Source organism: Notolabrus celidotus, chromosome 14 (genome assembly GCF_009762535.1).
Source record: "Notolabrus celidotus isolate fNotCel1 chromosome 14, fNotCel1.pri, whole genome shotgun sequence".
In the NCBI taxonomy this organism is placed as follows: Eukaryota; Metazoa; Chordata; class Actinopteri; order Labriformes; family Labridae; genus Notolabrus; species Notolabrus celidotus.
Genome location: NC_048285.1, coordinates 32,378,033 through 32,403,211, shown reverse-complemented (window position 1 = coordinate 32,403,211; position 25,179 = coordinate 32,378,033). Strand labels below are relative to the sequence as shown.

The window sequence follows — 25,179 nt, the reverse complement described above, 5'->3', positions numbered from 1 at the left end:
GAAACCACCGACCCACCTCGCCGGTTCTAAGTTCATCCTTTTGTTCCTGTTAAAGAAGAAATCACAAACTAAACAACAAAACAAAAAGCATTTATTTCATGACAAAGCGACGGGGAGAAGGTGCTTCTATATTCCTGTTTTTGGTGTCGGTTTATCAGTCATGCTTCTTTGAGGCATAGGCGTTTCAAGCCCATTTTTGGGGGTGCTGAAGCCCCTCTAAATTGAATCCCAGCACCCCTAAAATTTGAGAGATTGTATGTCCTTTTTTAACATCTAGAAAAGTTTCAAAACCATACAGTACTTGGTTGAAACATAATATTTTAACAACAAAAATACAGCAGCTCCATAGTGTTTTACATGTTGTGCATTTCAAGTGGAAGTCCAAAAAATAACTCCAATGTCAAGTTTTGGTATTTTGGGTACTCAGTATAGGGGGCTGGTTTACTCCAGAAACATACATACTGTTTATGTGTATGTTGAGGAGCTGCTGTTTCAACATGAGTTGTCTTTCCCCAGAAATGAGGGTTACCATATGTTTCTTTTATGATTCCAATCCATTCCTCTTTTCCTGTGGCTCAGCATTTAAATAACCTTTTATCAGATTTGATGGTTTCGTCACAGACTTTCCCCAAAAGTGTTTTCTTTTACAAATGTGGGAATTAAATTGCATTAAAATGTACAAAACAGTGAAATTTATCTTGCCCGGCTCAGCACCCCTAAACATCCAATCCTAGAATCGCCCCTGCTTTGACGTCTGTTGTTTCTTTGTGGTAGAAGAGACCTGTTTGCGTCATGCAGGTCATAACTTGTACCTCACACGATGAGCACCAAGTATTACATTTGATGTTTTTTGCTTTGTGCATTTTGATTTATACCAGTGTCTTTATTTCCACTATCTGTTATGAAGCCTAAAGACGGCCTCCCTGGGCGCTGACATTTTGCACATGTGCCGCCAAAGTGTGCACAGAAGCGGCCTGGCTGGTGGAGCTGCAGGACTCATGTCACACCCTCACTGCCAACAAAACACACATTTCAGACTCCTTCAGCAATGAGAGAGAGGTGTAGAAACCTTTGAATGTGTGTGTGTGTGTGTGTGTGTGTGTGTGTGTGTGCTGGTGTTAAGAATGTGAGATAAAGGTCGGGTTAAAGAAAGAGTTAGGTGTGCAGGTCTGACTGTGGTTGTTCAAAATAACTGATTTATCAGATTTGAAAACCTTTCAGTGAGACAGAGACACCAGATCTTCTTCTTGTAGCACTTCCTCCGTGTGACCTTCGTTTCAACATGTCAGACTTTTATAAAAGCACGTCCTCGTCTTCATCTCAGTTTGATTTTACGCCTCTTTAGTCACCTTTAGCGTCACTTTTCAGTTTCTGTCTCATGTGTTCTTTCTGTTTGTCCCAGAGGGCAATGAAAGGAAAGACCCCTCATCACTTGTGATCAGAATAAACAAGTAAACACACACACACACACACACACACACACACACACACACACACACACACACACACACTCAGCCAGAGATGGAAACGTTTCTGTGGAAGGTCCGTGGCTTTCACTTTGACGTCCGACTCGTTTGTGTGTTTGTGTGTGGTCGTGTGTGGTCGTGTGTTTGATTGTTTACTTGTTGGGCGTCTTTCCTCTCAATCACCTCTCTGATGTCACACACACACACACACACACACACACACACACACACACACACACACACACACACACACACACACACACACACACACACACACACACAGACACTGACACTGACACAGTAACACACACATACACTTGAGTGGAGTTTCCACTGTCATTGTTTGCTCTCCTCTTTAGTTTGTACTCTTCCTCACATGTGATGATGACATAGGTTCTGTTGTTTCCTTCCAAATGTTGACCCCGTCGTGAGAATCTGCACGTCTCAGCCTCACTACAGATGTTGTGTAATCGTGCTGAAGGAAGTCCACCTGTACCTGAGCTGTGATCTGGTCTCTGACAGTAAACATGATGAATCTTTCTCAGAAGATCGACTCATTTCACAGAAAACATCATACAGAAAATCTTCTCTTGGTCGAGTTCGGAGGAAAGGTTATTTTTGAAGTCCTGACTGAACGTATAGAGTCCGTCTCATCGTCACACTCGGCCTTCTTATGATGCTTATGTTTGTTTTGAGATCATTAAAACTCTTGTGTGCTGTTCAACACCACACTGGACTTAATGTGAATTAATGAGCTGATCAGAAACGTATTCCTGATGTGTTGCTCGTGTTTCTTTGTGTCTGCTGGATGTTTTCCTGAAGTCTTTTTTATTATGGGGGTGTTTTCCCTTAATAGGACGGGGGATGACCTGCAGCTGCAGGGTCGTGGTCTGGAGTTCAACCAGCAACCACTGCAATGAGGACTGTAACCTCTGTGAGTGGGTCACACTGTCACTGTTAGACCAAACTGGCGTCCTTTCTGTAACCGTAGAGTTTTGCATGTTAGTCCTCACTCTGCAAAACACAAGGAACGCCACACTGCCTCTTTAACAGCTCACCATTCATAAAAACACATGTTCTCATTGTGCTTTTAAAACTCAGAGATCTGCTTCGTAATCTCATTCATGATGAGACTAAATGCAAATCACCTCAGGGGATTTTCTGCCTGGATTCATCTCCTGAGTGTTGTCTCGTCATCTTTGTCATCCTAGAAGCTCAAAGGTCAGTTAACGGTTCATAAGTAACACACTTTCATTCAGACTCGGTGTGACTCGGGGAAACTCCACCGTCAGCGTCAGGCCGGCGTTAAAAGCTCAAAATAAAACGCGTCAAAGAGGAAAACAACCCGGGGAACATGACAGAAGTCTAGACTGTTGACCTCTCACCACTTTTAGAATGATGGTGTGATCTGTGTACACACACACACACACACACACACACACACCAACACAGATTCAGTTACTGCGTGTCGTGCACATGGCCGAGAAATGCCAAACAAATGATCGTCTTCACAAGAGGAAGAGATTATTAATGAAAAACATGGAGTGCTGTTAAATCCTGCACATCACAGACACACTCATGAGGGAGGGAAGTGTTAGTGTTTGAGAAGAATACAAGACAGCAGCGACATAATATCACGACTGTTCATTCTACCAAAAGTGAATCTATAACACAAGCAGCAACGTCTGGGGATCAAAAGGAAGCTGCAGCAGCTCTTCAAATGTTCTCTTGGAGGTAGATGCAAAAACCGGAGGATCTTTAAAAGCATGTTTTGTCACTTTAAACTGTATGAGAGATTTTATTGGACATCGCATTGTAAGGTACATTAAGGGGCGTGGCTGATTTGACGGACAGCTACATCAGCTCCATCTCTGCCTGTTTCTAGATTGATGGAAAGTTAGCTTGAGTCAGCATTTCCGAAATCGTTGGTTATAACGCCTCCTCATGAAGCAAAGGGAGGGGGCGACGTTGGCCTAGCGGTCTAAGTACGCGACCCATATACAGAGGCACAGAGGTCACAGATTCGATTCCAGCCTCGACCATTCACTGCATGTCCTCCCCCACTCTCTACTCCCCACACTTCCTGTCTCTCTTCAGCTGTCCTATCCGATAAAGGCGGAAATGCCCCCCAAAAAATATCTTTAAAATGAAGCAAAGGGTGGCGTCTCAGAGACTGCGTCCATCTTAATTATGGTCTAAAGTTTAGGAAAGCAAGAGGTGTGTGTGCAGGTGAAAATCACGTCCAAGAAGAAGCAAACTCTCCTGAAATCCTCACAGAGGATATAAATAGTTCTTTCTGTGCTGTAAACGTGACCTGATGTGTTACTGAGATTAGTCTGAGCTGATGTTACCTTGCAGATTTATCTCAGTCTGTTTGTCTTGTTTATCTGTGGTGATGAACATCAGGTGTTTCTGTGGAAACTTCTCTGTGAGGTCAGCGAGTTGACCTAAATCACCAGAGTGTCAAACTCTTCATTGTTGACATTTTTAGAATCTGTGACGCCAAAACCAAAAACCCAAACGAATCCACCGCCGTTACATGAGAGCTGCAGAAATCTCAGATATAAAAGTTTGAAAAACCTCCGGTGATTGAATCAGAGATGTGAGCCAGCCGGCAGGAGAAAGTGAGAAATGTGGTATTTGTGATTTTGGGGAAGTGAATCTTTAGGATCCGTTAGTTGAAGAGTGGTGTTCGGTGTTGGTCATATTTAAATAAAGGCAGCTCCTCTCTCGTCTCTGACTCCTCTCTTCTCTCTGACTCCCCTCTTCTCTCTGACTCCTCTCTTCTCTCTGACTCCTCTCTCGTCTCTGACTCCTCTCTCGTCTCTGACTCCTCTCTCGTCTCTGACTCCTCTCTCGTCTCTGACTCCTCTCTCGTCTCTGACTCCTCTCTTCTCTCTGACTCCTCTCTTCTCTCTGACTCCTCTCTCGTCTCTGACTCCTCTCTTCTCTCTGACTCCTCTCTTCTCTCTGACTCCTTTCTCGCCTCTGACTCCTCTCTCCTCTCTGTGTCCTCTCTTCTGTCTGACTCCTCTCTTCTCTCTGACTCCTCTCTCGTCTCTGACTCCTCTCTTCTCTCTGACTCCTCTCTTCTCTCTGACTCCTCTCTTCTCTCTGACTCCTCTCTCGTCTCTGACTCCTCTCTCGTCTCTGACTCCTCTCTCGTCTCTGACTCCTCTCTCGTCTCTGACTCCTCTCTCGTCTCTGACTCCTCTCTCGTCTCTGACTCCTCTCTCGTCTCTGACTCCTCTCTTCTCTCTGATTCCTCTCTCGTCTCTGACTCCTCTCTCGTCTCTGACTCCTCTCTCGTGTCTGACTCCTCTCTTCTCTCTGACTCTTCTCTCGTCTCTGACTCCTCTCTCGTCTCTGACTCCTCTCTTCTCTCTGACTCCTCTCTCGTCTCTGACTCCTCTCTCGTCTCTGACTCCTCTCTCGTCTCTGACTCCTCTCTTCTCTCTGACTCTTCTCTCGTGTCTGACTCCTCTCTCGTCTCTGACTCCTCTCTCGTGTCTGACTCCTCTCTCGTCTCTGACTCCTCTCTCGTCTCTGACTCCTCTCTCGTGTCTGACTCCTCTCTTCTCTCTGACTCTTCTCTCGTCTCTGACTCCTCTCTCGTCTCTGACTCCTCTCTTCTCTCTGACTCCTCTCTCGTCTCTGACTCCTCTCTCGTCTCTGACTCCTCTCTCGTCTCTGACTCCTCTCTTCTCTCTGACTCTTCTCTCGTGTCTGACTCCTCTCTCGTCTCTGACTCCTTTCTCGCCTCTGACTCCTCTCTCCTCTCTGTGTCCTCTCTTCTGTCTGACTCCTCTCTTCTCTCTGACTCCTCTCTCGTCTCTGACTCCTCTCTTCTCTCTGACTCCTCTCTTCTCTCTGACTCCTCTCTTCTCTCTGACTCCTCTCTTCTCTCTGACTCCTCTCTCGTCTCTGACTCCTCTCTCGTCTCTGACTCCTCTCTCGTCTCTGACTCCTCTCTCGTCTCTGACTCCTCTCTCGTCTCTGACTCCTCTCTCGTCTCTGACTCCTCTCTCGTCTCTGACTCCTCTCTTCTCTCTGATTCCTCTCTCGTCTCTGACTCCTCTCTCGTCTCTGACTCCTCTCTCGTGTCTGACTCCTCTCTTCTCTCTGACTCTTCTCTCGTCTCTGACTCCTCTCTCGTCTCTGACTCCTCTCTTCTCTCTGACTCCTCTCTCGTCTCTGACTCCTCTCTCGTCTCTGACTCCTCTCTCGTCTCTGACTCCTCTCTTCTCTCTGACTCTTCTCTCGTGTCTGACTCCTCTCTCGTCTCTGACTCCTCTCTCGTGTCTGACTACTCTCTCGTCTCTGACTCCTCTCTCGTCTCTGACTCCTCTCTCGTGTCTGACTCCTCTCTTCTCTCTGACTCTTCTCTCGTCTCTGACTCCTCTCTCGTCTCTGACTCCTCTCTTCTCTCTGACTCCTCTCTCGTCTCTGACTCCTCTCTCGTCTCTGACTCCTCTCTCGTCTCTGACTCCTCTCTTCTCTCTGACTCTTCTCTCGTGTCTGACTCCTCTCTCGTCTCTGACTCCTCTCTCGTCTCTGACTCCTCTCTCGTCTCTGACTCCTCTCTCGTCTCTGACTCCTCTCTCGTGTCTGACTCCTCTCTCGTCTCTGACTCCTCTCTCGTGTCTGACTCCTCTCTCGTCTCTGACTAAAGTGTTGTTTGTGATCATCCTCCACTGTGACCGCAGCGCTCTGACTTTCCACCGGGCCTTCTTAATGTCACACTCAGAGGATGCCAACTTTGAAACATCTACAGCTGCAAGGCGTCAGCTTCTATTCCATGAATCATTTGACGAGTGTTTTGATTTCCTTACTGTGCGTTTAATATCTTAATAGCGTTCTTTCTGAAGAAACTGGATCCTCTCAGTTCTGATTTCCACAAAGGGGGCAGACAAAAACACCTTTACGGTCAGGTCCTAGGAACTGGTGACGTAGCAGTGAGCTGCTAGACCATGACCCTAATTCCACTTGTGACTGGCTGCAGAAGCACACACTGTATGGGGGTTATTTTTCATGACTTGTCAATTTTGAAGATATTAAACCTAAGAGTTTTGTCTAAAGGGCTCTGCTTACTTGACTGACAGGCGGGCACACTGTAGCGGTTAGTGAGGAGGCCAAAGGCCCGCCTAAACCTCTTAGCTTCTCGTTAAGGCGACTGAAGTTAGGCTGAGTCACCATTTCCAACGTGGCGCCCGCTGACGATATAGGCCTCAAAACTGTGCCTCAGAAACAAATCGATGACGTCATGAAGACTCAGCCATGTCTTACAGTCTATGGAGCTACAGCCCACTTCCTGTGGTACATGATAGCAGATTTAGAGCCATCCTCATTCTTTACAAAAACCTTAATGGCTCCTGAACCCGGTCTACATCAGCAGAGAGAGTTTGATTCGTCTGCGTCTCAGGCTGAGTGAGCAGAGTTTCCATCGTCTCCTAACTGAACTGTCCTCTCTGACCGAGTACACGTATGACTGTTCTGTGTTTCAGGGGGTGACGGAGGGTGAGCGGGTATTTCCTCTCAGTGAAGCTGGTCCTGTCGTGTCTAAACTACAGTCTGATTTATGAGCTGAGTCATCATTTCTTTGCATACTGTCGAGTCATTGGAACCAACGATGAGAGGGACATCAACCTCTTGATCATTTATTGTGAACTTTGTTGTTAAATAAGTTCCTCCTGTGATTTTCTTCATGTGTTCATCGGTTCATTGTGACAGACAGTTTCCTCAGTCTGTACTTGAGCTGTACATATATTTAAAGCAGACGTTAAAATAGGAACAAAGAGAATCAGGTATCAAAATAAAGTGTGACCATGATGATGATTGATTTAGATCCAGTTTCCTCCACAAGCGGCCATCATGGAAACTTTAACCAGCAGCTTCTCGACACGTGATTTTCAAAGACTATATAAACAGCATCGTTCTGCTCACGTCTTCACTGTGATATAATATTTGATTAGGATAACAGAAAAGGCTGCAAACAAGAGGTTTTGATTCGGTGCCTTTTGCTTTTTTGTCAATGAATTTTCAGAAAAACTTCCTGCATGATTTTCATGAAATTTAGATCTGGATAAAAAAACTTTAAACATTAAATTTTTCACTCAGGGGTCTAAAAGGAAAGCAGATTTTACAAAGAACTGCTGCTTTGTTGACACTGAGTTTTGGAGGAAATGTTACAAGCTGCAGTATCCCTCATATTCATTTGTTTTAAGTATTTAATGTTTACAAATGTAGTTTTAAAGTTGCACAGCAGAGACAACAACACTTCATCCAGATGCAGACATATTGTCACGATGGTAAAAACTGAGGGAGGAACCAGGTGTGGAAAAATATGATTTTAGTAATAAAATTTAAAAAAGGTACAAAAAAACGTATTAAATTGCCCAATAAACTAAATTCAAAACTAAAAGAGAACACTGGAAACACTGAGGGAAAAGGAAGATGTTCAATAACTTAAGGTGAACGTCACTGGTTATCAATCAATCAATCAATCAATCAATCAATCAATCAATCAATCAATCAATCAATCTTTATTTGTATAGCACCAAATCACAACAAACGTTATCTCAAGATGCTTTTACAAACAGAGCAGGTCTAGACCACTCTATGTCAAATTATGAACAGAGACCCAACACCAAGACAGGATAAGACTCAGTCCCATCTTACAGACAGGACTCAGTCTGACCCCACCTTAATCCACCATGAGCATTGCACCTCACAGTGTTTAGCTAGTTACAGCAGCGAGGACAAACTTCCTTTAACAGGCAGAAACCTCCAGCAGGACCAGACTCATGTTAGACACACATCTGCTGAGACCGTGTTGGGTCTGGAAAGATGGATACAGGAGAATAAGAGAGAGAGGGAGCGGTGATAGTGATGAGATGAGTAGAAGTAGCTGTTGCCGCTGGAGTCCAGTACGTCCGTATCAGCTGGAGTCTGGAACGTCCACAGCAGGAGGAACCTACGAGACAAGGGAGCTCAGGGACTCCGGAAAGGTCTATGGTTAGTAACTTTAATGGGACAGGGAGAGTTAAAGTAAGTGATGAGGGGGTGAGATAGGATCCCAGTGTGTCAGTCTAAGCCTATAGCAGTATAACTAAGAGCTGGTCCAAGCCTGATCCAGCTCTAACTATAAGCTTTATCAAAAAGGAAAGTTTGAAGCCTACTCTTAAAAGTGGAGAGGGTGTCCACCTCCCGGACCCTGACTCGTAGATGATTCCAAAGGAGAGGGGCCTGATAACTGAAGGCTCTACCTCCCATACTACTTTTAGATACTTTAGGTATGACCAGCATCTTGTCACAGTGGCACTTGTCAGCTGGTGGGGCATGCGAGGCAGCAGGTAAAATATGTGTGGGAAGCAGGAAGCCCCTCCATGGCTGCGGCTCTTGTGGGGTGTTTCCAGTGTGCAGCAGTCAGAATCTACCAAACGTGTCCAAGGGAGGAACACAAGTGAGCTGGGGACAGGGTCATGGGTGGGTGAGACTCTGGGGAGTGACGGCTCAGACAGATCAGTGTGTGTGCAGACATGTTGTGGTTGTTCTGCAGTGTTTCATGTTATAGGATGAGGACTGATTTGCAGAAGGCTGAGTTTCAGTGTGAGCTCAACAGTTGGATAAACTGTGTGTGTGTGTGTTTCTTTTTGTAGCTCCCTTTAGGTGTGAGTCCGTTTGTTTTTCAGCATCTGATCAGACACTGATCGAGTCATCTTAAACACATTTAGAAATATCTGTGAGCAGAGGAAGTCATGGTTTCTGTTCATAAACAGTGTGAATAAACAAAGAGAAGTGAGACCACATTTCTGTACCACACTTTAAAAGGTCATTGTGTGTGTGTGTGTGTGTGTGTGTGTGTGTGTGTGTGTGTGTGTGTGTGTGTGTGTGTGTGTGTGTGTGTGTGTGTGTGTGTGTGTGTGTGTGTGTGTGTGTGATATTTTGTGTCTTTAATGCCACAGAGTGATGCAGTGAACTGTTCGTTGCACTCCACTGATCTGGACAGCAAACATGCAAATGAAGCTCTGCTGGAAGAAAACTCAAACACACCAACTGTGATTAAATAATGACCTGTGTTTGTGTGTGTGTGTCTGCGTGCGTGTGCGTGTGTGTGTGTGTGTGTGTGTGTGTGTGTGTGTGTGTGTGTGTGTGTGTGTGTGTGTGTGTGTGTGTGTGTGTGTGTGTGTGTGTGTGTGTGTGTGTTCAGGCACGGAACAAGCAGAATGGAGAGCTGGCAGCAATCAAGGTCATCAAGATGGAGCCAGGTGAGTTTTATTTTCTGGTTTGTTTGTTTGATTGTCTGTTTTTCCTTTCTTGTGCGTCTTCCTCAGTGATAGGTTAGATTTTATGTAAATTAATATTAAGTTTTTTCCTCTTTTTGAAAATTCTCCTTGCACCATAAGAGACAAAGACTGTGCTGATACTAAGTCTACATCAACAACAACTTCAGCCTCAACTTAAAGGCTTTTTTCTTTTGCTTTGTCTATTCAAATCATATTTAAATATATGTTCATGAAACTGTTTTTAAACCTTGATGGAATAATAATCTGTGCACCAGGAAAGTGGACTGTCTTTAAACCAACTTGAAGTCAAATCTAAACTCTTTAAATGCAGCAACAAACTTGCAGGAGAACATTATTTCTACGACACATTTCATCCTCAGGGCAACTGAGAGTGTTTCACTCAGGACGTTAAACCATTAAATATCAAAGATAAAATCAAAACAGGAAGTTAAAATATAATAAGACACTATTGAAATATAAGCTTTACATTATGAAAGCTCTCACTCTCTTCCTTCCATTCTGTATGCCTGCCTCAAGAACAGACGACACATCACACAGATTGAAGATTTAGCTTAAAACATAGACTTGAGTTACATCACAGCACATTCATAGATCATTCTAACTATTCTAACTATTCTGCACTTCTGTATATACTGTAGTTTTATTTAATTTCATTTAATTTTATTCATTTTTATATCTTATTTTATTCCTTCTTCTATTAAAGGTGACATATCATGCAAAATGGACTTTTTAATGGTTCTCTACCTGAAATATGTGTCCCTGTCTACAAACCCCCTGAAAAGTAAAAGAATCCATTCTGCCCCTGTTCTGATTTCTCCACCTTTCTGTAAATGTGTGCTGAAACCAGCCGTTTCAGTTTTCAGTGTTTTTGTTACGTAACAATAATATCCGGTCTGTAACAGGAAGTCAGAGCTCGGAGCTTGTTCAGCCCATAGACTGTATAAAATACAACTCAACCCCTCCTCCGTTTTTCATTCCCTGCACACATGTGTGCTAACAAGGAGCTTAGGAGGGAGGCATGCTAGTTGTAGGCTGTCTTAATAAACACAAAGGTCGGTTTGACTCCCCACGTCTGCAGATTTGAAGATCTAGTGGATGATTTTTATTTGTCATGGATAAGTGCTAGCGCTAATTAGCATAGCTACATAGCTACATGTCGTAGCTGTAGCTGTGTACCAAGACACACGTCTACATACTGACAAATAAAACAACAAGAAACACTAAATCTGTGACCAATCCTTCAGAAAGGTCCTGCTGCAGGCGCCTCTCCGTCAGGATCAGATTCTGGATCAGATTCAGAGGGATGAAGTAACGTGATCTCTGAGCAGCCGTGTATATTCAGCCAACATGTAAACATTAGATCAACGTGCTGGACAGCCGAGGCCACACCCACTTCCTGAGGGGGCGTGGTCAGAGAGAAAACAGACTGTTCTGAGGAGGACTGAAGAAGAGGGTTCTTCAGGCAGACCAAAATCTGATTTCAAAGTGTTTTTTTGAGCAATAAACTTTAAAGACATGTTTTAGGGACCTCTTAGACCAATATATGTTGATGAAAAAAGCGTGATATGTCACCTTTAATATTCTAACTTTCTTACATACTGTTTATAAGAGCTCTGTAATGACTCAATTTCCCTCCCCGGTATTAATAAAGTATATCTGATTCTGATAAAATCCATTTAAAAGATGTTAATTGATGTCGTTGAGTGGACGTTGGAAACTAGTGAAAATGGAAGTTTCCTCTCAGATGCTGCTTTTTGTGTTTACACCAAACTTCAGAGAGAAATCATCTTCTGTCACAAGATTCATCATTCACTCAGACACAGTGATTTTTAAGTCACATCTCATATACAAAACATTCCAGCTGAATAGTTTTATAACAGTGATCACTGTCACATACGGTTAATTTAAAGGAACGGACTCACAAACCCACATTGAGCTCTTTCAGGTAGCATCCTGATAGTCCCAGTCAGCATCCTGGGGTCCCTCTGCCGTCTTACGTCTTTATCCTAATGTTTAAAAACACTTCCTGTACGATGTCTCTGAACCTTCTTGTTATGATCCTGCATGAAAAATAAAACATGTTAAAATCACACCTTTGCATTGGTCAGATTTCAGCGCCCACTTGAAAGCTACTTTGGAGGTTGCAATAATCATGTCTTCCTTTCACCTCTTGAAACACACGAACAGTGATTTCAGTCACAATGATGTCCCAGAGGTTTCTGATCAGGTTGAAGTTACACCTTGAACATTCAGACCTGATCTGAAATCGAACTTTAAAGTGAAATCCTGGTTAATGCTCATCAAGCCAGTGTGGTGCCAGCATCAGATCAGAGCATCCAGCTATCACTCATTCACCCTGCATCCTGAGAAGCTGCTCACAGCACGTCTCAGCCTTCAGTGAATGTGTGACCCTGCCTCGCCTGGTGAACGTTCTAATGATCCCATTACAGGAGCTATTAACAAACATTACCCGGCTGTATCTGCAGAGAATCAGAGCGAGGCTCGTGTGTTCAGATTAAGAGAGAGAGACATTATTCCTCTCTGTGACACGAGGACATGAATCATTCAGATCGAAGCTATAAACTCCACGATGACCGTCACTGTAATGGTTTGACTTGTAATGAGACTCAGTCAGTGTTTGTTTTTAATCAAAGCTGCATTATAGAGATGTGTTATTACCATGTTATTATTACCTGATTCATTACACAGTCACATTGCAACATTCTGACCTTTCTGTTCACATGATTTTAACTCTTGGTTCACACATGCAAGACATGGAAACTTGTGGTTCATGTCATGAGTTCAACCTTTAGTACAGCGCTGACCTGATTGACATTCAGTCGGTACAGACTCGTGCTTCAGAGTCAGAGATGCTCCAAGAGAGGAGAGCGTTCATTTACAGTAAACACCTCAGAGATATCGAGTGTGTACGCTTTATAGAAGAAGCTTCACGTAGATATTTAAGAACGTTTAAAAACTGATAGTAAGAGGGATGAAACGTATCAGATGGTAAAGGTTTGAAATGATGTCTCAGCTTTGTTCCTGCTGTTTCAGTACTGGAACCACATTTTGATCCCTACATGAAGGTTTGGTATGTTAAAGACAATCAAACATAAAACACAAGGCACATAAGTGTGAGCTAAAACAGTCTTATACTAAAATACACTCACATAAGTTTATAGGAAGAGTTGTACTGCTCTGATGAATGATTTGTTCCTTGTTTCAGACTGAATCTAATGTATTTTGAGAGATCTTTGGAATATTTCTTGGCTTAAATGTGTTGAAATAAAGATTATTATTAGCTCACTTTGATGCAAATAGCAGTGAGGCTGTGAGGGTTAGAAAACCAGGTGTTTAAGTGTGGACCCAAAAGCACAACTGGAGGCAGATGAAGCAGCTAAGTGATTTTATTGAAGGGAACAAAGGGTGGAGGGTTGGGATCCACGGTCCAGGGTGTGAGGAGGGAATCAGAGGAGAGGTGAAGGCTGGAGGAGGAGGCTGGTGAGTGAATCCAGGGAGAGAGTGTGGCAGAGATTACGTGGTAGCACTGAGGCTCGTGGAGGCACTGGAAGAATGGAGGACAGCAGAGTTAGTCACTGGTGAAACACACCAAGCTGGAAAACTCAAACATTTGAAAAGTCACAGGAGAGCTCTAGAGAACGGGCCGAAATACCACATCAGATGTAGGAATAATCTGGCACTGGAGAAGCTTCACAGCAGGGGTTAAATGCAGGTGGTGATTGCAGTGATCAGGTGGAGTCGCCCAATCTTCCAAAAAAGCCAACTTAAAAACCAAAACATGTTGCAATCCCCACAGAGGCTAGTACTCTTCCCTCCTGCTGTACCTCCTCACTAAACCTGTGTTTGTACGTGAATCAGTACAAATAATGAATACATATGTTTACTCTCCATGTCTTTGTGCCCACAGAGGATGATTTCTCTATCATCCAGCAAGAAATCGTCATCGTAAAGAGCTGCAAACATCCCAACATAGTGGCGTATTATGGCAGCTACATACGGTGAGCTAAAGGTTTCTGTGTTTCGTCTCTTTCTGTCTTTGATTCTTAGAACTAACCGAGATATTCCCCTCTCTCTCTTTCTCTGCAGAGCCAATAAGCTGTGGATCTGCATGGAGTTCTGTGGAGGTGGCTCCCTGCAGGACATCTACCACGGTGAGAGAGTCCGTCCGAGTTGTGTTACTGCTTCTGTTCAATGCAACAGATTTTAAAAACAACACTTTGGGGGGCAGAGGTCGTAGGTTCGATTCCAGCCTCGACCATTTACTGTCCTCCCCCACTCTCTGCTCCCCACATGTCCTGTCCCTTTTCAGCTGTCCTGTCCATTAAAGGCCAAACTGCCCCCAACAAAAGATATCAAAAAGCAACACTTTGAAGGTAGAACCCCAAGGTTGCATCAAACATGATACAGGCAAACTTAGATATCATTTAAAAGAATAAGGGAGGACATTTATGAGCAGGTGTTCTAGCAGGTGAGGACCTAAATGCTTCAGGTTTCATGTAGCAGAGGTAGAAACCACAGTTTGTCTGAGTTTTGATGCTCATAAGTCTGGATTGAAGTAAGACTGTAACAGATCTGAAATGTTCCAGCTCTTATCAGAAAACACACCATGATACTTTGAAATAACTCCTGATCTAAGGATGTGCACGCTGTAAATGCTCTCCTGCATCATCGACATCACAAGTTGTTTGTTGTCTGCAGTGACCGGTCCTCTGTCGGAGCCACAGATCGCCTACATCTGCAGAGAGATGCTCCAGGTGAGCTCATACCTCATACTCACTAATCAATACTGACTGATAGATCAACTGACACACTTTACTGTCTGCACAAAGATTCCTCTCTTCCTGTTTCATTCCTTGAACTGTGTTTTCTCTTCTTTGGTGAGGTGGAACTGAAAGATTTACAGCAGTTGTGTGACTCTCCTTCTATGTGTGTGTGTGTGTGTGTGTGTTTGTGTGTGTCAATCAGGGCCTGGACTACCTGCATGCACAGAAGAAAATCCACAGAGACATCAAGGTGAACATTTTGCACATTGACCATTTAATGCTTTTACTTTTTGATTTGTTTTTTTTGCATGTATTTGCACATTAAACTGAAGTAAATGAGGCTTTGTGCCTCGGGGTAAACTGAGTCAGTGCAGCAGCTAACGAGGTCCAGACAGAAACAGGAAGATTAAAAGGTTCCACCTGAAATATAAAAGTGAAATCATCTTTATATCTCCCTTTAAGCAGCAGGGGACAAGACTTGTTGAGTTATAACCTAAGAGTATTTTTAAAATTCAAAATGCTCAAGATGGAAATGTAGTAGTACATCTCTGCGTTAACATCCAGGATTAGAAACAGTAGTATTAAATGGAGTTGGATTTATTGGGAGATGATCTGATGATTGCGAGAGTGTAATGATAAACAGAAAACGAGGAACTTTAAATGAGACCTTCAGGGTGCACAGATGTTGGATTTCCATCATGAGTGGGTTCAGTTAAAGATCACTGAGTGGGTAAAGAGGACTCTGTGTATGATCTGATTCTTCTGTCTGTGTCTTTAATGTATCTCTCCCCCTCTCCTTCTTCCTCCAGGGTGCTAACATCCTCCTCAACGATCTGGGCGAGGTCAAACTGGGTGGGTGGATGTTTGCTCCGTCGGCTCCACTCTGTACCAGCGTGGCTCAGATGAGTCACCCGGCTCGAGAGTGACGACTCAAACAAGACGTCTTCTTCTGCAGCCGTGTTAAAACACACGCCCGATGTGATCGTTAGTTAGGGACTGAACCGACCTCAGATGTGTTTCTGTCTGGGTCGGGTTTTATTCACTGCGGTCAGGCAGAATGACGATAATGAGGTTTCTTATTTCCCTTTAGAAATAGATGAATACAGACCTTTATGATCATCATCATCAACCTTTATTCATACTGGAGGGATCATTGAGGGGCAACCCTCTTTACAATGATATAGAGTTAGTTACAGTGACATTTAAAAAACAGACAACAAGGCATCAAGAGTATCAAAGTCATCACATAGGATCATTTGTGATTTGGAGATAAAAACAATTAAAAGATCAAATAAAGTAATACAAATAAAAGGAGGTGTATGGACTATAAAAGCACTAAAATAGGAAGGGACTGTTGATTAGAATGATACAATAAACATATAAAGGTAAACCTAACCAAAACAGTAACAAAGCCGGGTTGAAAGGTTGAAAATTAAGTTTCTGGAGCATTGGTGGACTAGCGGTCTAAGCACCCCACATACAGAGGCTACAGTCCTCGTCGCAGAGATCACAGGTTCGATTCCAGCCTTGATCATTTTGCTGCATGTCCTCCCCCTCACTCTCTCCCCACATTTCCTGTCTCTCTTCTGCTGTCCTTTCCATAAAGGCAAGAAAAGAAAATTAAGTTTCTAAATTGTCCAAGAGGTAAAAGTGCATTTAATTCAAGACGCTGCTGTAACTTATTCCAGGAGTCAGGGGAAGAGAAACAAAAAGCAGTCTTTCCCAGTTCTGACTAAAATCCAGGAACATGCAGAAGCAGCTGGTTTGAGGTGCGTGTCTCATAAAAACAGTCTGGGTAGTTAAGAAGTTCAGAGGTATGGTGGTAATTTTCCTAAGAGAACTTTATAGATAAAAAGTCTTTCATGGAGAGAGGGCCAACCTTATTGTACAGAATGCACTGATGTGCTTTAAAGGGGTCACCTGTAATAAATCATAATGCAGAGTTATAAATGGAGTCAAGGCATTTGAGGGTTGAGGTGCATTTCTGTAGTTTATGTCCCAGTAATCCAAGACTGACATTAAAACAGCCTCCACAACCCTCTTCCTACAAAACATTTTATTAGATATGATGGTTTGTTTTGAATTCATACTCAAATGTTTTTGGATTTGTGTCATTCAGCCGACTTTGGGATCTCAGCTCAGATCACAGCCACTCTGGCCCGGCGGATGTCCTTCATCGGGACGCCATATTGGTAAGGTCTCTCATACTGACAGAAGAAATAAATGATACATGTGATATTTATTTTGGTTGCTGAAAGTTTCAAGCAAACAGTCTTTAAGGGGTTCTCTGAAGACACAAGAGCTGACAGGAAATGAACTGAAGGGCCAGCATCATAAAAATAAGAGCTTTTGGCCCACATATAGAGGCCACAGTCCTTGTCGCAGAGGTTTGCATTCACTGCATGTCTTCCCCCTCTCTCTACTCCCCACATTTCCTGTCTCTCTGCAGGTGTCCTGTCAATAAAGGTTAAAAAAGCCCCAAAAAATAACTTATAGGAGCTTTGATGAACTTTTAATCAAGCCGGACAGCTGAAGTTTAGTCCCTGAGCATTTAAAAGAGCTTGAGATGAGAAGAAAGGCCTCCTTTAAAGTTATGTGTCCTCCTGTCCTCAGGATGGCTCCAGAGGTGGCAGCGGTGGAGATTAAAGGTGGCTACAACGAGCTCTGTGACGTCTGGTCAGTGGGCATCACAGCCATCGAGCTGGCAGAGCTGCAGCCGCCGATGTTTGATGTCCACCCGCTGAGGTAATCACACACAAAGACACAACCTCACTGTCAGAGCATGTGTGCACAATCACAGCAGAGATAACCAGTCTTAGAGGCTTTGTGTCGATGCATTCATCACACACAGGAGGGGACGTTTGTAAAAAGTATGGTTTTATTCAAATACAGGAAAAGGGGAAATCAGGAGTCAGAGTCTGGTGTCAGGAATCAGACCCTGGTGTTAAAGATGAATCAAATTCTGTTTTCGTTGAAAGAAGTGTGAAGTCTTCATCGTGCCTCCCCTGCACGCTGATGGTCTCTGTCATGTTTCATAGAAAACGTCAAATGTTTCCACCGCCTACACGTCCGGCAGTGTGTTCATGCTTAAAGACACCGAGTTAACCAACACACACTCACGCCCCGTCCTCCCTGTGCGGAAGAAAAATGTCACGTTTGGTTTCGTTCACACTCTCTCTAACTGTCTTTCCTTCAGGGTTCTGTTTCTCATGTCCAAGAGCGGCTACCAGCCTCCCAAACTGAAGGACAAGTCTAAATGGTGAATAAAAACCAACATCAGTATCTTCATTTAATCCTGAGAAAGAAAGGGTTCTTTCAGTTTTATTAATCTGTAACCATCAGTTGGAAAGTCCTTTTTTGATTTCACTTTCATACGCTCTAAAGTTCGGTGATATAAAAGCCATCATCTCATCTCGTGTCTGCAGGTCGTCCATGTTTTATAACTTCGTAAAGGCCATGTTGGTGAGGAACCCGAAGAAGAGACCCAGCGCCTCCAAGATGCTCACAGTCAGTACTGATCCCATTCTTATTACCCACTTAGTGTCTCTGTGGTGAGGCTGCAGACGTTCATTTATCAGATGAGACGTGCTGTGAGTTCAGGAGGCGTCATATTCTTAATGTGTTCACAAACATGAAGCACAGTTTGATGTTTAAGCTCCATAATTAAGAAAAGCTTTGACTGGTTTTTGAATAATAAGTTATGAAATGAGTCCTCTCCCTCTTTGTGTCCTCTCTGCAGCACATGTTTCTGACCCAGCAGTGCCTGAACCAGGAGCTGACCCGAGACCTCCTGGAGAAATATCGACACCCTGAGAAACTGAAGAGCAACCTGGGGACGGAGGACGAAGACATGGAGGTTTTTATCACATTAGAGATAAAGATGGTGTCAGGATGTCTCTCTCCTTCTTCTACCTTTGATAACACACTCTGACTGATTGAACTCTTGCTCTCTTGTTGATTTCAGGTGGCGTTACCCGGATCTTTGAAGAGGATTCAGTCCATCAACAGACACAATCAGGCAGAGAGGACGAACTCTGACATAAGCTGTAAGAAGACACTCACTGAGCACACTTCACATTCACTATGATCATCCTTATTACAGCCCTGGATTATGATAACGCTGCTGAAAGAGTTTACATTAATCTGTGATCCTAAGACCATCTTTAAATGAAATATTAACATGTGTAAGTGTGAGTGTGTTTAATCTGTGTTCTTCCCTCTCAGTGGAACAGATCTACACTCAGAGGCCTGTGAGGAAACCGGACACAACGGTGAGCGAGTTACATGCACACACAAACATCTACTGCAGACATCTTCAGACTCATCAATAAACACATGTTTAAATACATGAAGTTCAATGCATGCATCCGCTCAGTTCACACAAGCATCATTTATATTGATGTATATATATTGTGGACTGCAAACGCTACATGCATGCAGTAAGTATAAATACATATTCATGATAGATGATAGATAGATAGATAGATAGATAGATAGATAGATAGATAGATAGATAGATAGATAGATAGATAGATAGATAGATAGATAGATAGATAGATAGATAGATAGATAGATAGATAGATAGATAGATCTTTATTTGTCCTTAATAAGGAGACTTGTTGCCACCGTCTGTACAGGAATACATGTATGAACACAATAACCATAAACATCCACCCAGCCTCACAGCAATGGTGCCCCACATCCCACAAATATACACACCAGACACATATGCACACACTGGACACATATATGCACACCGGACACATATGAACACACAGGACACATTACAGTGGCATTCTGTTTAGCAGTGCTATGGCCGATGGGACGAAGCTTCTGCCAAACCGGGCTCACCTGCAGTAAGGGGATCTGTATCTGCGACCGGGGGGGAGTAGTGTGAAGACCGAGTAGAGGGGGTGTTGAGGGTCCAGTGTTATAGTCCGTGCTCTGCGTATGATGGCTCTGTTGTTGAGGTCAGACAGGTTGGGTGTGGGGAGGCGGATGATTTTGGTGGCAATGTTTTTGGTGCGTATGAGTTTGTTTTTGTTGGAGACAGTTAGCATGTTGTAGTAGCAGGGGAAACAGTAGAGGAGAATGGGTTGGATGATGCTTTGGTACAGTAACAGTAGAAGGTGGGGGGGCGACAGAAAGTGCTTTGAGTTTGCGGATGGCAGAGAGTACACTGCCCATTTGTGTTGCAGTCACAGTAGAGCTAAAATGAAGAAGCTTCAGGTTGCAAATAATGATGCATATAGAATCTTCCTCAAACTACCAAGATGGACCAGTGCAAGTTTTATGTTTGTATCCAGCAGTGTCCCTACATTTCATGCTGTGCTGAGAAATTTGATGTATAAGAGCTGATTCAGAAAATGAAATGTTAAGGGAGCTCACTCAGCCCACGTTAAGTGACACAAGGTATTTTTCTTGTTTTTGGAAACACTGGAACAAATGCCTTTTGATGTTTTAATCAAAATGAATGTGTAAACTGTAGTTATGTGATCTTTTGATTTCTTGCTGCACATGTATTTTACTTATTTATATTATTTTTTTTTGTGCTGATATGGACCTATGGGTCTGAAATACAGTATATCTATCTATATCTACATACCTGCAACTTAAAGTCTTTGCATTCTTAAAAAAACAACTAACAACATATTTATAGACACTGTAGATACAAACATGCAAATGCACCCAAAAATACAAATGCATATACAGAAATACCCAACATACTTGTATATATAACTACATTATTTGTGCAGCATGTTTTTATGCAGCCATGAAAATACATACTTACTTTACAGATGTTAGTTTCATACAGGAAGCATGCATGTGCTTTAAAAAGATGCAATTGATGTGTCTGAGTATTTGTCTAAAAATGTGCTTTTACTTACTGTAAATATGTAGGATACACATCTATACCCATGTAGTATACATAAAGTAAATAATGCACACACACAGTACCTTGTATGTAGAGTTTATTTTTAAAGTCCACATAGCTGACTCGAGGATAGAGGTCTTCTCTCCTTGTCTCTGATACAGGACTTGTTAAAAGTCAACAGGTTCTCCTCTGTCACCTTTTCTGGCACCATGTTGAGAACACGGTTTCAGATTTTAGATGAAGAACAGAGGAGTGTGTTTGTTCTCTTTCTCACCTCCTTGTTTTAAACATTAACACATTTATTGACTTTTTCTCTGTTTGTTTCCAGTTACGACCTTCACCGGGATCCACCGGCAGCAAGAGTCCAGTGAGGTAACAGGATCAGCCGCAGACATGGAGTCACGTTTCACACTAACATGTCTTTAGAATTATAAACATTTATTCTCTCTCTCTCTCTCTGTGTCCGTCAGGGATCAGGACACAGACTCAGACGATGACTATGACGATGTGGATGTGTAAGAAAACTCTCACTAGTTCTCAAAATCCAACATCTGACATTAAATATGAATGATTCAGTCTGGAACTCTGCAGCTGCTGAAATCCAAACTGTTTTATAACGTTCAGAGTAAAAACAACAAATCAGTGACCTCATGAAAAATAGTTGTTATTTGTTTAAATTCAGTTTAGGATTATCTTTATCTTCAGATTTCTCTCCTTTGTTCAATCACTGTCAGTATGACAGATTTCACTGACACCTCTCTTTGTCTTATTTCCTCTTCAGCCCCACATTACAAGCCTCCAGGTCAGTTAAAGTAACAACAACTCACGTCTGTGTTAATGTGTGTTTGTATTATTATCACAGCAGAATAAACAGACACTCTCTCTTCACAGTTTCATCCTGCCAGCCAATGAAACTCCGCCTCCACTTCCTCCAAAGGTGAAGACAGAAAAAAAATCCCTAAACCTGAAACCTGTTTTGTATTTGTTCTAGTTCTTCATTACTATGATGAAGTTTTAATATTCAATCCCATTAAATCATTAACGTCCCAGTGTTGGTCACACATTGAGCTCTGATCAACATGTCTTTATGTTTCCGTGTGTGCAGCCTAAAGCACGGACCAGCTCAGAGGAAAGCATGGCGGGGGAGGAGGAGCGGGGGAAGAAACCCAGCTCTCTGTACGCCCCGTCCTCCCCCCTTATAAGGACATCCAGTGGGACACACGTCAGACCTACCCCCAAACCTCGATCCAGCAGACACTCAGGTCAGCAGCCTCACCTTCAGACTTTAGCAGCAACTTACAGCAGATTTTAAGCCATATCTCTTCATCTCTTAATAAGAGAAAAGATGTTTCCTGTTGCTGCAGGTGTTCTCTGTGTCTCTGTGACGTAGCTGCAATATCTGTCAGACTGTATGAGTCAAGAGGACGACAAAAATCCCCCTTAAAACTTTCTTTTCTTGTTGTAATAGACTTTTTTACTAAGGAGATAGATGATTTAGGTTGTTTGCATGCTCTTTAATGTGTCCATGTTCTGTGTGGTCCAGACCCCGCCTCCTTCCCCGGCCGGTTGAATGACACCCCTGCAGACCTCCTTCCTCCTGAGCTCCCTCCTAAAGGCGTACGCAGACGACAAGTCACATCAAAGGTAGATCAGATCAGATCTGGAGAAGGTTCTCCCCTTCTCTTTTACTTACACTGTGGCTTCCTGACCAGTTATCTTCGTCTACTCTCCTCCTGTACACTCATCATGTTTTATATTTCTGTTCTCAGGACCCTGCAGAGTGTGCCAGCCCCGTCATGAAGAAACCTCCAGTGAGTTACCTGCATCCTCCTAATATTCTCCTCCCTTCAAATCAGCTCCTCACAGTCTGAGATGTAGAGTCATGTTTGATGTTGCACGTGTGTTTTTGTACAGTTTCTTCCTACCCAAGAGAAACTGTACAACTTCAGATTCAGAAGGCTCAAGATTTACTTCAGTATAGTGAGTTTAAAGGTGCAGTGTGTAGAATTTAGCTGCATTTATCAGAGCAGACTTCGTCTAATTTAAATACTAAATTTGTGAGTATGTTTGAATTAGTGTTTAATCACCTGAATATAAAAATGATGTTGTATTTATTAACTTAGAATCATACTTATCATGCAAGCTTCTTGTCCTCGAAGGCCTCCATCACTTCACTGACATGAGGGGTGAGCAAGGGAGCGTCTCAGTCTAAAATATGACCACTAGATATCACTGAATACTCCCATTTCTATGCACTGTACCTTTAAGAAAATCAGGAAGGACTTTCAGGTTTAGAGATCAGAACTAAAAGTCCTTTAAATCTGAGTCTGATGAAATATGCAGACCCACATGTTGCAGCTAATGTTGGTTGGTAATAGATTAAATCACACGAGGAATAAAGCGTCCAGATGTGTGTAGATGAAAACATGTGCAAGAATATATTTAATGTGGTATGCATGGATCGTTTACACATTAATTACAGCATATGCATGTTTTTAAAGTTTCTCTATAAAGAACTTATACAGAATAATGTTGTTTTAAATCTAAAGTCTGCAGTTTGTGCACATCTGTATTATTTACCTTCACTGACCTCCACCTCTTCTCATAGATATTAAAGGAGTGTCTTCATAGATGAAGCAGATTCACCGTCTCATAATGACTTGAAGTTTTATCTGTGATGATGAGCAGAAAGAAGTGAAAGAAGTTCAGAGAGGACAAAATGAATAATTAACAGCTCTCCTCTCTCTGCAGGTCTACTTTAAAAGGATCTTCCACGGCTGTCCTCTTAAAATAAACTCCTCCACCACCTGGGAAAACCCGGCTACCAAAGGTAGCCTCAAACAGAGCTCGCAGTAACTTCTCATCTCATCTCGTCTGTTTCATTTGTCTGACCAGCTCGTGGTGTTTCCTCTCTCTCTCCCTCAGACCAGCATCTGATCCTGGGGGCAGAGGAAGGGATCTACACGCTGAACCTCAGCTGCTCAGAGGCCACCATGGAGCTGGTAACACTTTCATCCAATACATACAGAAAAAATCAGAATTTAACAACTTAGGGTTGAATCCATTGATAGGTAGAGAAAAGATGAGATAAAAAATGAATCATGTCAAAGGAAGTGGAGATGACCTGCAGGTCTAAAGAAGGAGCTGGACCCTCTTTTATTTTGTAACACTGGGTCTGTTAAATAATAAAGCATGGTCTGCGTTAGGGTGGAGCATCCTTGGGATTGTCAGATCTGTAAAATACTTCAGTTCAGTTGTAATGTCACTCAAAGGAGGCAGCTTGAGTACATTTATTTCAAGGCTATTTTCTTTGAATGAGCGTCTCAATTAATATCAGTTACAAGGAATTATGAATGCAAATATATTAAGTGCTTGTTAGATACCTGAGCAGTGAGGAGGTGAGTAACTGGATGTCTCCTCTCTCTCTTTCAGCTGTACCCGGGGAAGTGTACCTGGGTCTACACCATCAATAACATCCTCATGTCTGTGTCAGGTAAATTCAAAGATAAGGAGTGGATCCTCAGTTACCTGAAGGAGGAGAAGAGTTTAATGAACATATTGAGGGGACATGTTAAATTTAAATGTCTCTCATGTCTTTAATCAGCAGAGTGATGCTAAAACCTTATGGCATGTTTGTGTGATTTCTGCAAATATACATGATTTCAAAGGGTTTTCCTGTTTTTAATCCAGGGCCACTATTCTTACATATTTTGAGGTCTAAATGGCGTAAAGATGCAGAAAGTTTTTAACTGTTAGGGTAGTTTGCTTCATCGGACAGCTGCAAACATGATTTGGCTCCAAATGTTACTCAGGGTCTAAAATAAGTCGACCACTGACAGTTTCAGATTGATAATCAGACAGAGTAACATCATCACAGAGAGGACCGTAGCCCTCAAAGACCTAGACAGCCGCCGGCGGCTACTTGTTCTTAAAGCTGCTGTGAGGAACTTTTGTTTTGTGTCAATTCTGGCGCCCCCTTGTGGACAAAGTGATACCTCTTATCTCTTGTCCTATACATGCAAAAGTAGTGTTTTCAACAAAAGCCTCATCCTGTTGTGTTCAACAGTCAACTTTATCAGGCAATGTGATTCTTTTCCATGAAAACAGTCAAAGAAAGGCTGTTTCTGAAGCAAGATGTCCATTATCTGGTCTGGGACCTACCCCCCCCAGGTCGGTTTCAGGCATAAAAAATTACAACAGAGAAGGTGTCAGTGTTGTTGTAGATGGTCTTGCTTGGTATTGAAGGTTATAAAGAGGCATCAGTATCATTTTCAGTCTGTTTCTCAGCCAGTTCAAAACTCCTCACAGGGCCTTTAAATGTTTGATAACTTTTGAACCGCTAACCCATCATGGACTCCAATTTCACTGTTACGGCGACGACACCCAACTCTACCTTTCCACCAAAACAATCAGCGCTGTCACTGTTTCCACCCTCACCACCTGCCTATCTGCAATAAAATCATGGATGACCACCAATTTTCTAAAACTCAATAGTAACAAATCTGAAATCATCATCATCGGCCACAAATCCCTCCTCCCCTCCGCCCAGGACTTCAAGCTCCCCATAGACGGTCACTCAGTCACCCCCTCCCCTCAGATCAAAAACCTTGGCGTCATCTTCGATCAGACTCTCTCATTCCAACCCACATCCGTCACATCACCAAAACTGCCTTCTTTCACCTCCGCAACATCGCCCTCCTCCGTCCCACTCTCTCCAAATCCGCTGCTGAAACCCTAATTCATGCTTT

The 25,179-nt window shown here is 42.9% G+C and overlaps 1 protein-coding gene across 1 annotated transcript in view; it reads left to right on the top strand.

Moving 5' to 3' along the window:
- The first annotated feature begins 792 nt into the window (after window positions 1-792).
- LOC117825700 (mitogen-activated protein kinase kinase kinase kinase 5-like) overlaps window positions 793-25,179 on the top strand; it is a 32,222-nt gene continuing 7,835 nt past the window's right edge. The window contains exons 1-25 of the mRNA XM_034701621.1: window positions 793-798; window positions 1,416-1,451; window positions 9,676-9,733; window positions 13,701-13,791; window positions 13,880-13,944; window positions 14,492-14,547; window positions 14,759-14,806; window positions 15,366-15,408; window positions 16,676-16,748; window positions 17,170-17,301; window positions 17,753-17,815; window positions 17,982-18,063; window positions 18,296-18,412; window positions 18,521-18,602; window positions 18,781-18,827; window positions 20,760-20,803; window positions 20,902-20,946; window positions 21,213-21,233; window positions 21,323-21,368; window positions 21,537-21,693; window positions 21,975-22,075; window positions 22,201-22,242; window positions 23,183-23,261; window positions 23,357-23,433; window positions 23,864-23,924. Of these exons, the coding sequence (XP_034557512.1) occupies window positions 793-798; window positions 1,416-1,451; window positions 9,676-9,733; window positions 13,701-13,791; window positions 13,880-13,944; window positions 14,492-14,547; window positions 14,759-14,806; window positions 15,366-15,408; window positions 16,676-16,748; window positions 17,170-17,301; window positions 17,753-17,815; window positions 17,982-18,063; window positions 18,296-18,412; window positions 18,521-18,602; window positions 18,781-18,827; window positions 20,760-20,803; window positions 20,902-20,946; window positions 21,213-21,233; window positions 21,323-21,368; window positions 21,537-21,693; window positions 21,975-22,075; window positions 22,201-22,242; window positions 23,183-23,261; window positions 23,357-23,433; window positions 23,864-23,924 (1,672 nt within the window). The remainder of the gene's footprint in view (window positions 799-1,415; window positions 1,452-9,675; window positions 9,734-13,700; window positions 13,792-13,879; window positions 13,945-14,491; window positions 14,548-14,758; window positions 14,807-15,365; window positions 15,409-16,675; window positions 16,749-17,169; window positions 17,302-17,752; window positions 17,816-17,981; window positions 18,064-18,295; window positions 18,413-18,520; window positions 18,603-18,780; window positions 18,828-20,759; window positions 20,804-20,901; window positions 20,947-21,212; window positions 21,234-21,322; window positions 21,369-21,536; window positions 21,694-21,974; window positions 22,076-22,200; window positions 22,243-23,182; window positions 23,262-23,356; window positions 23,434-23,863; window positions 23,925-25,179) is intronic.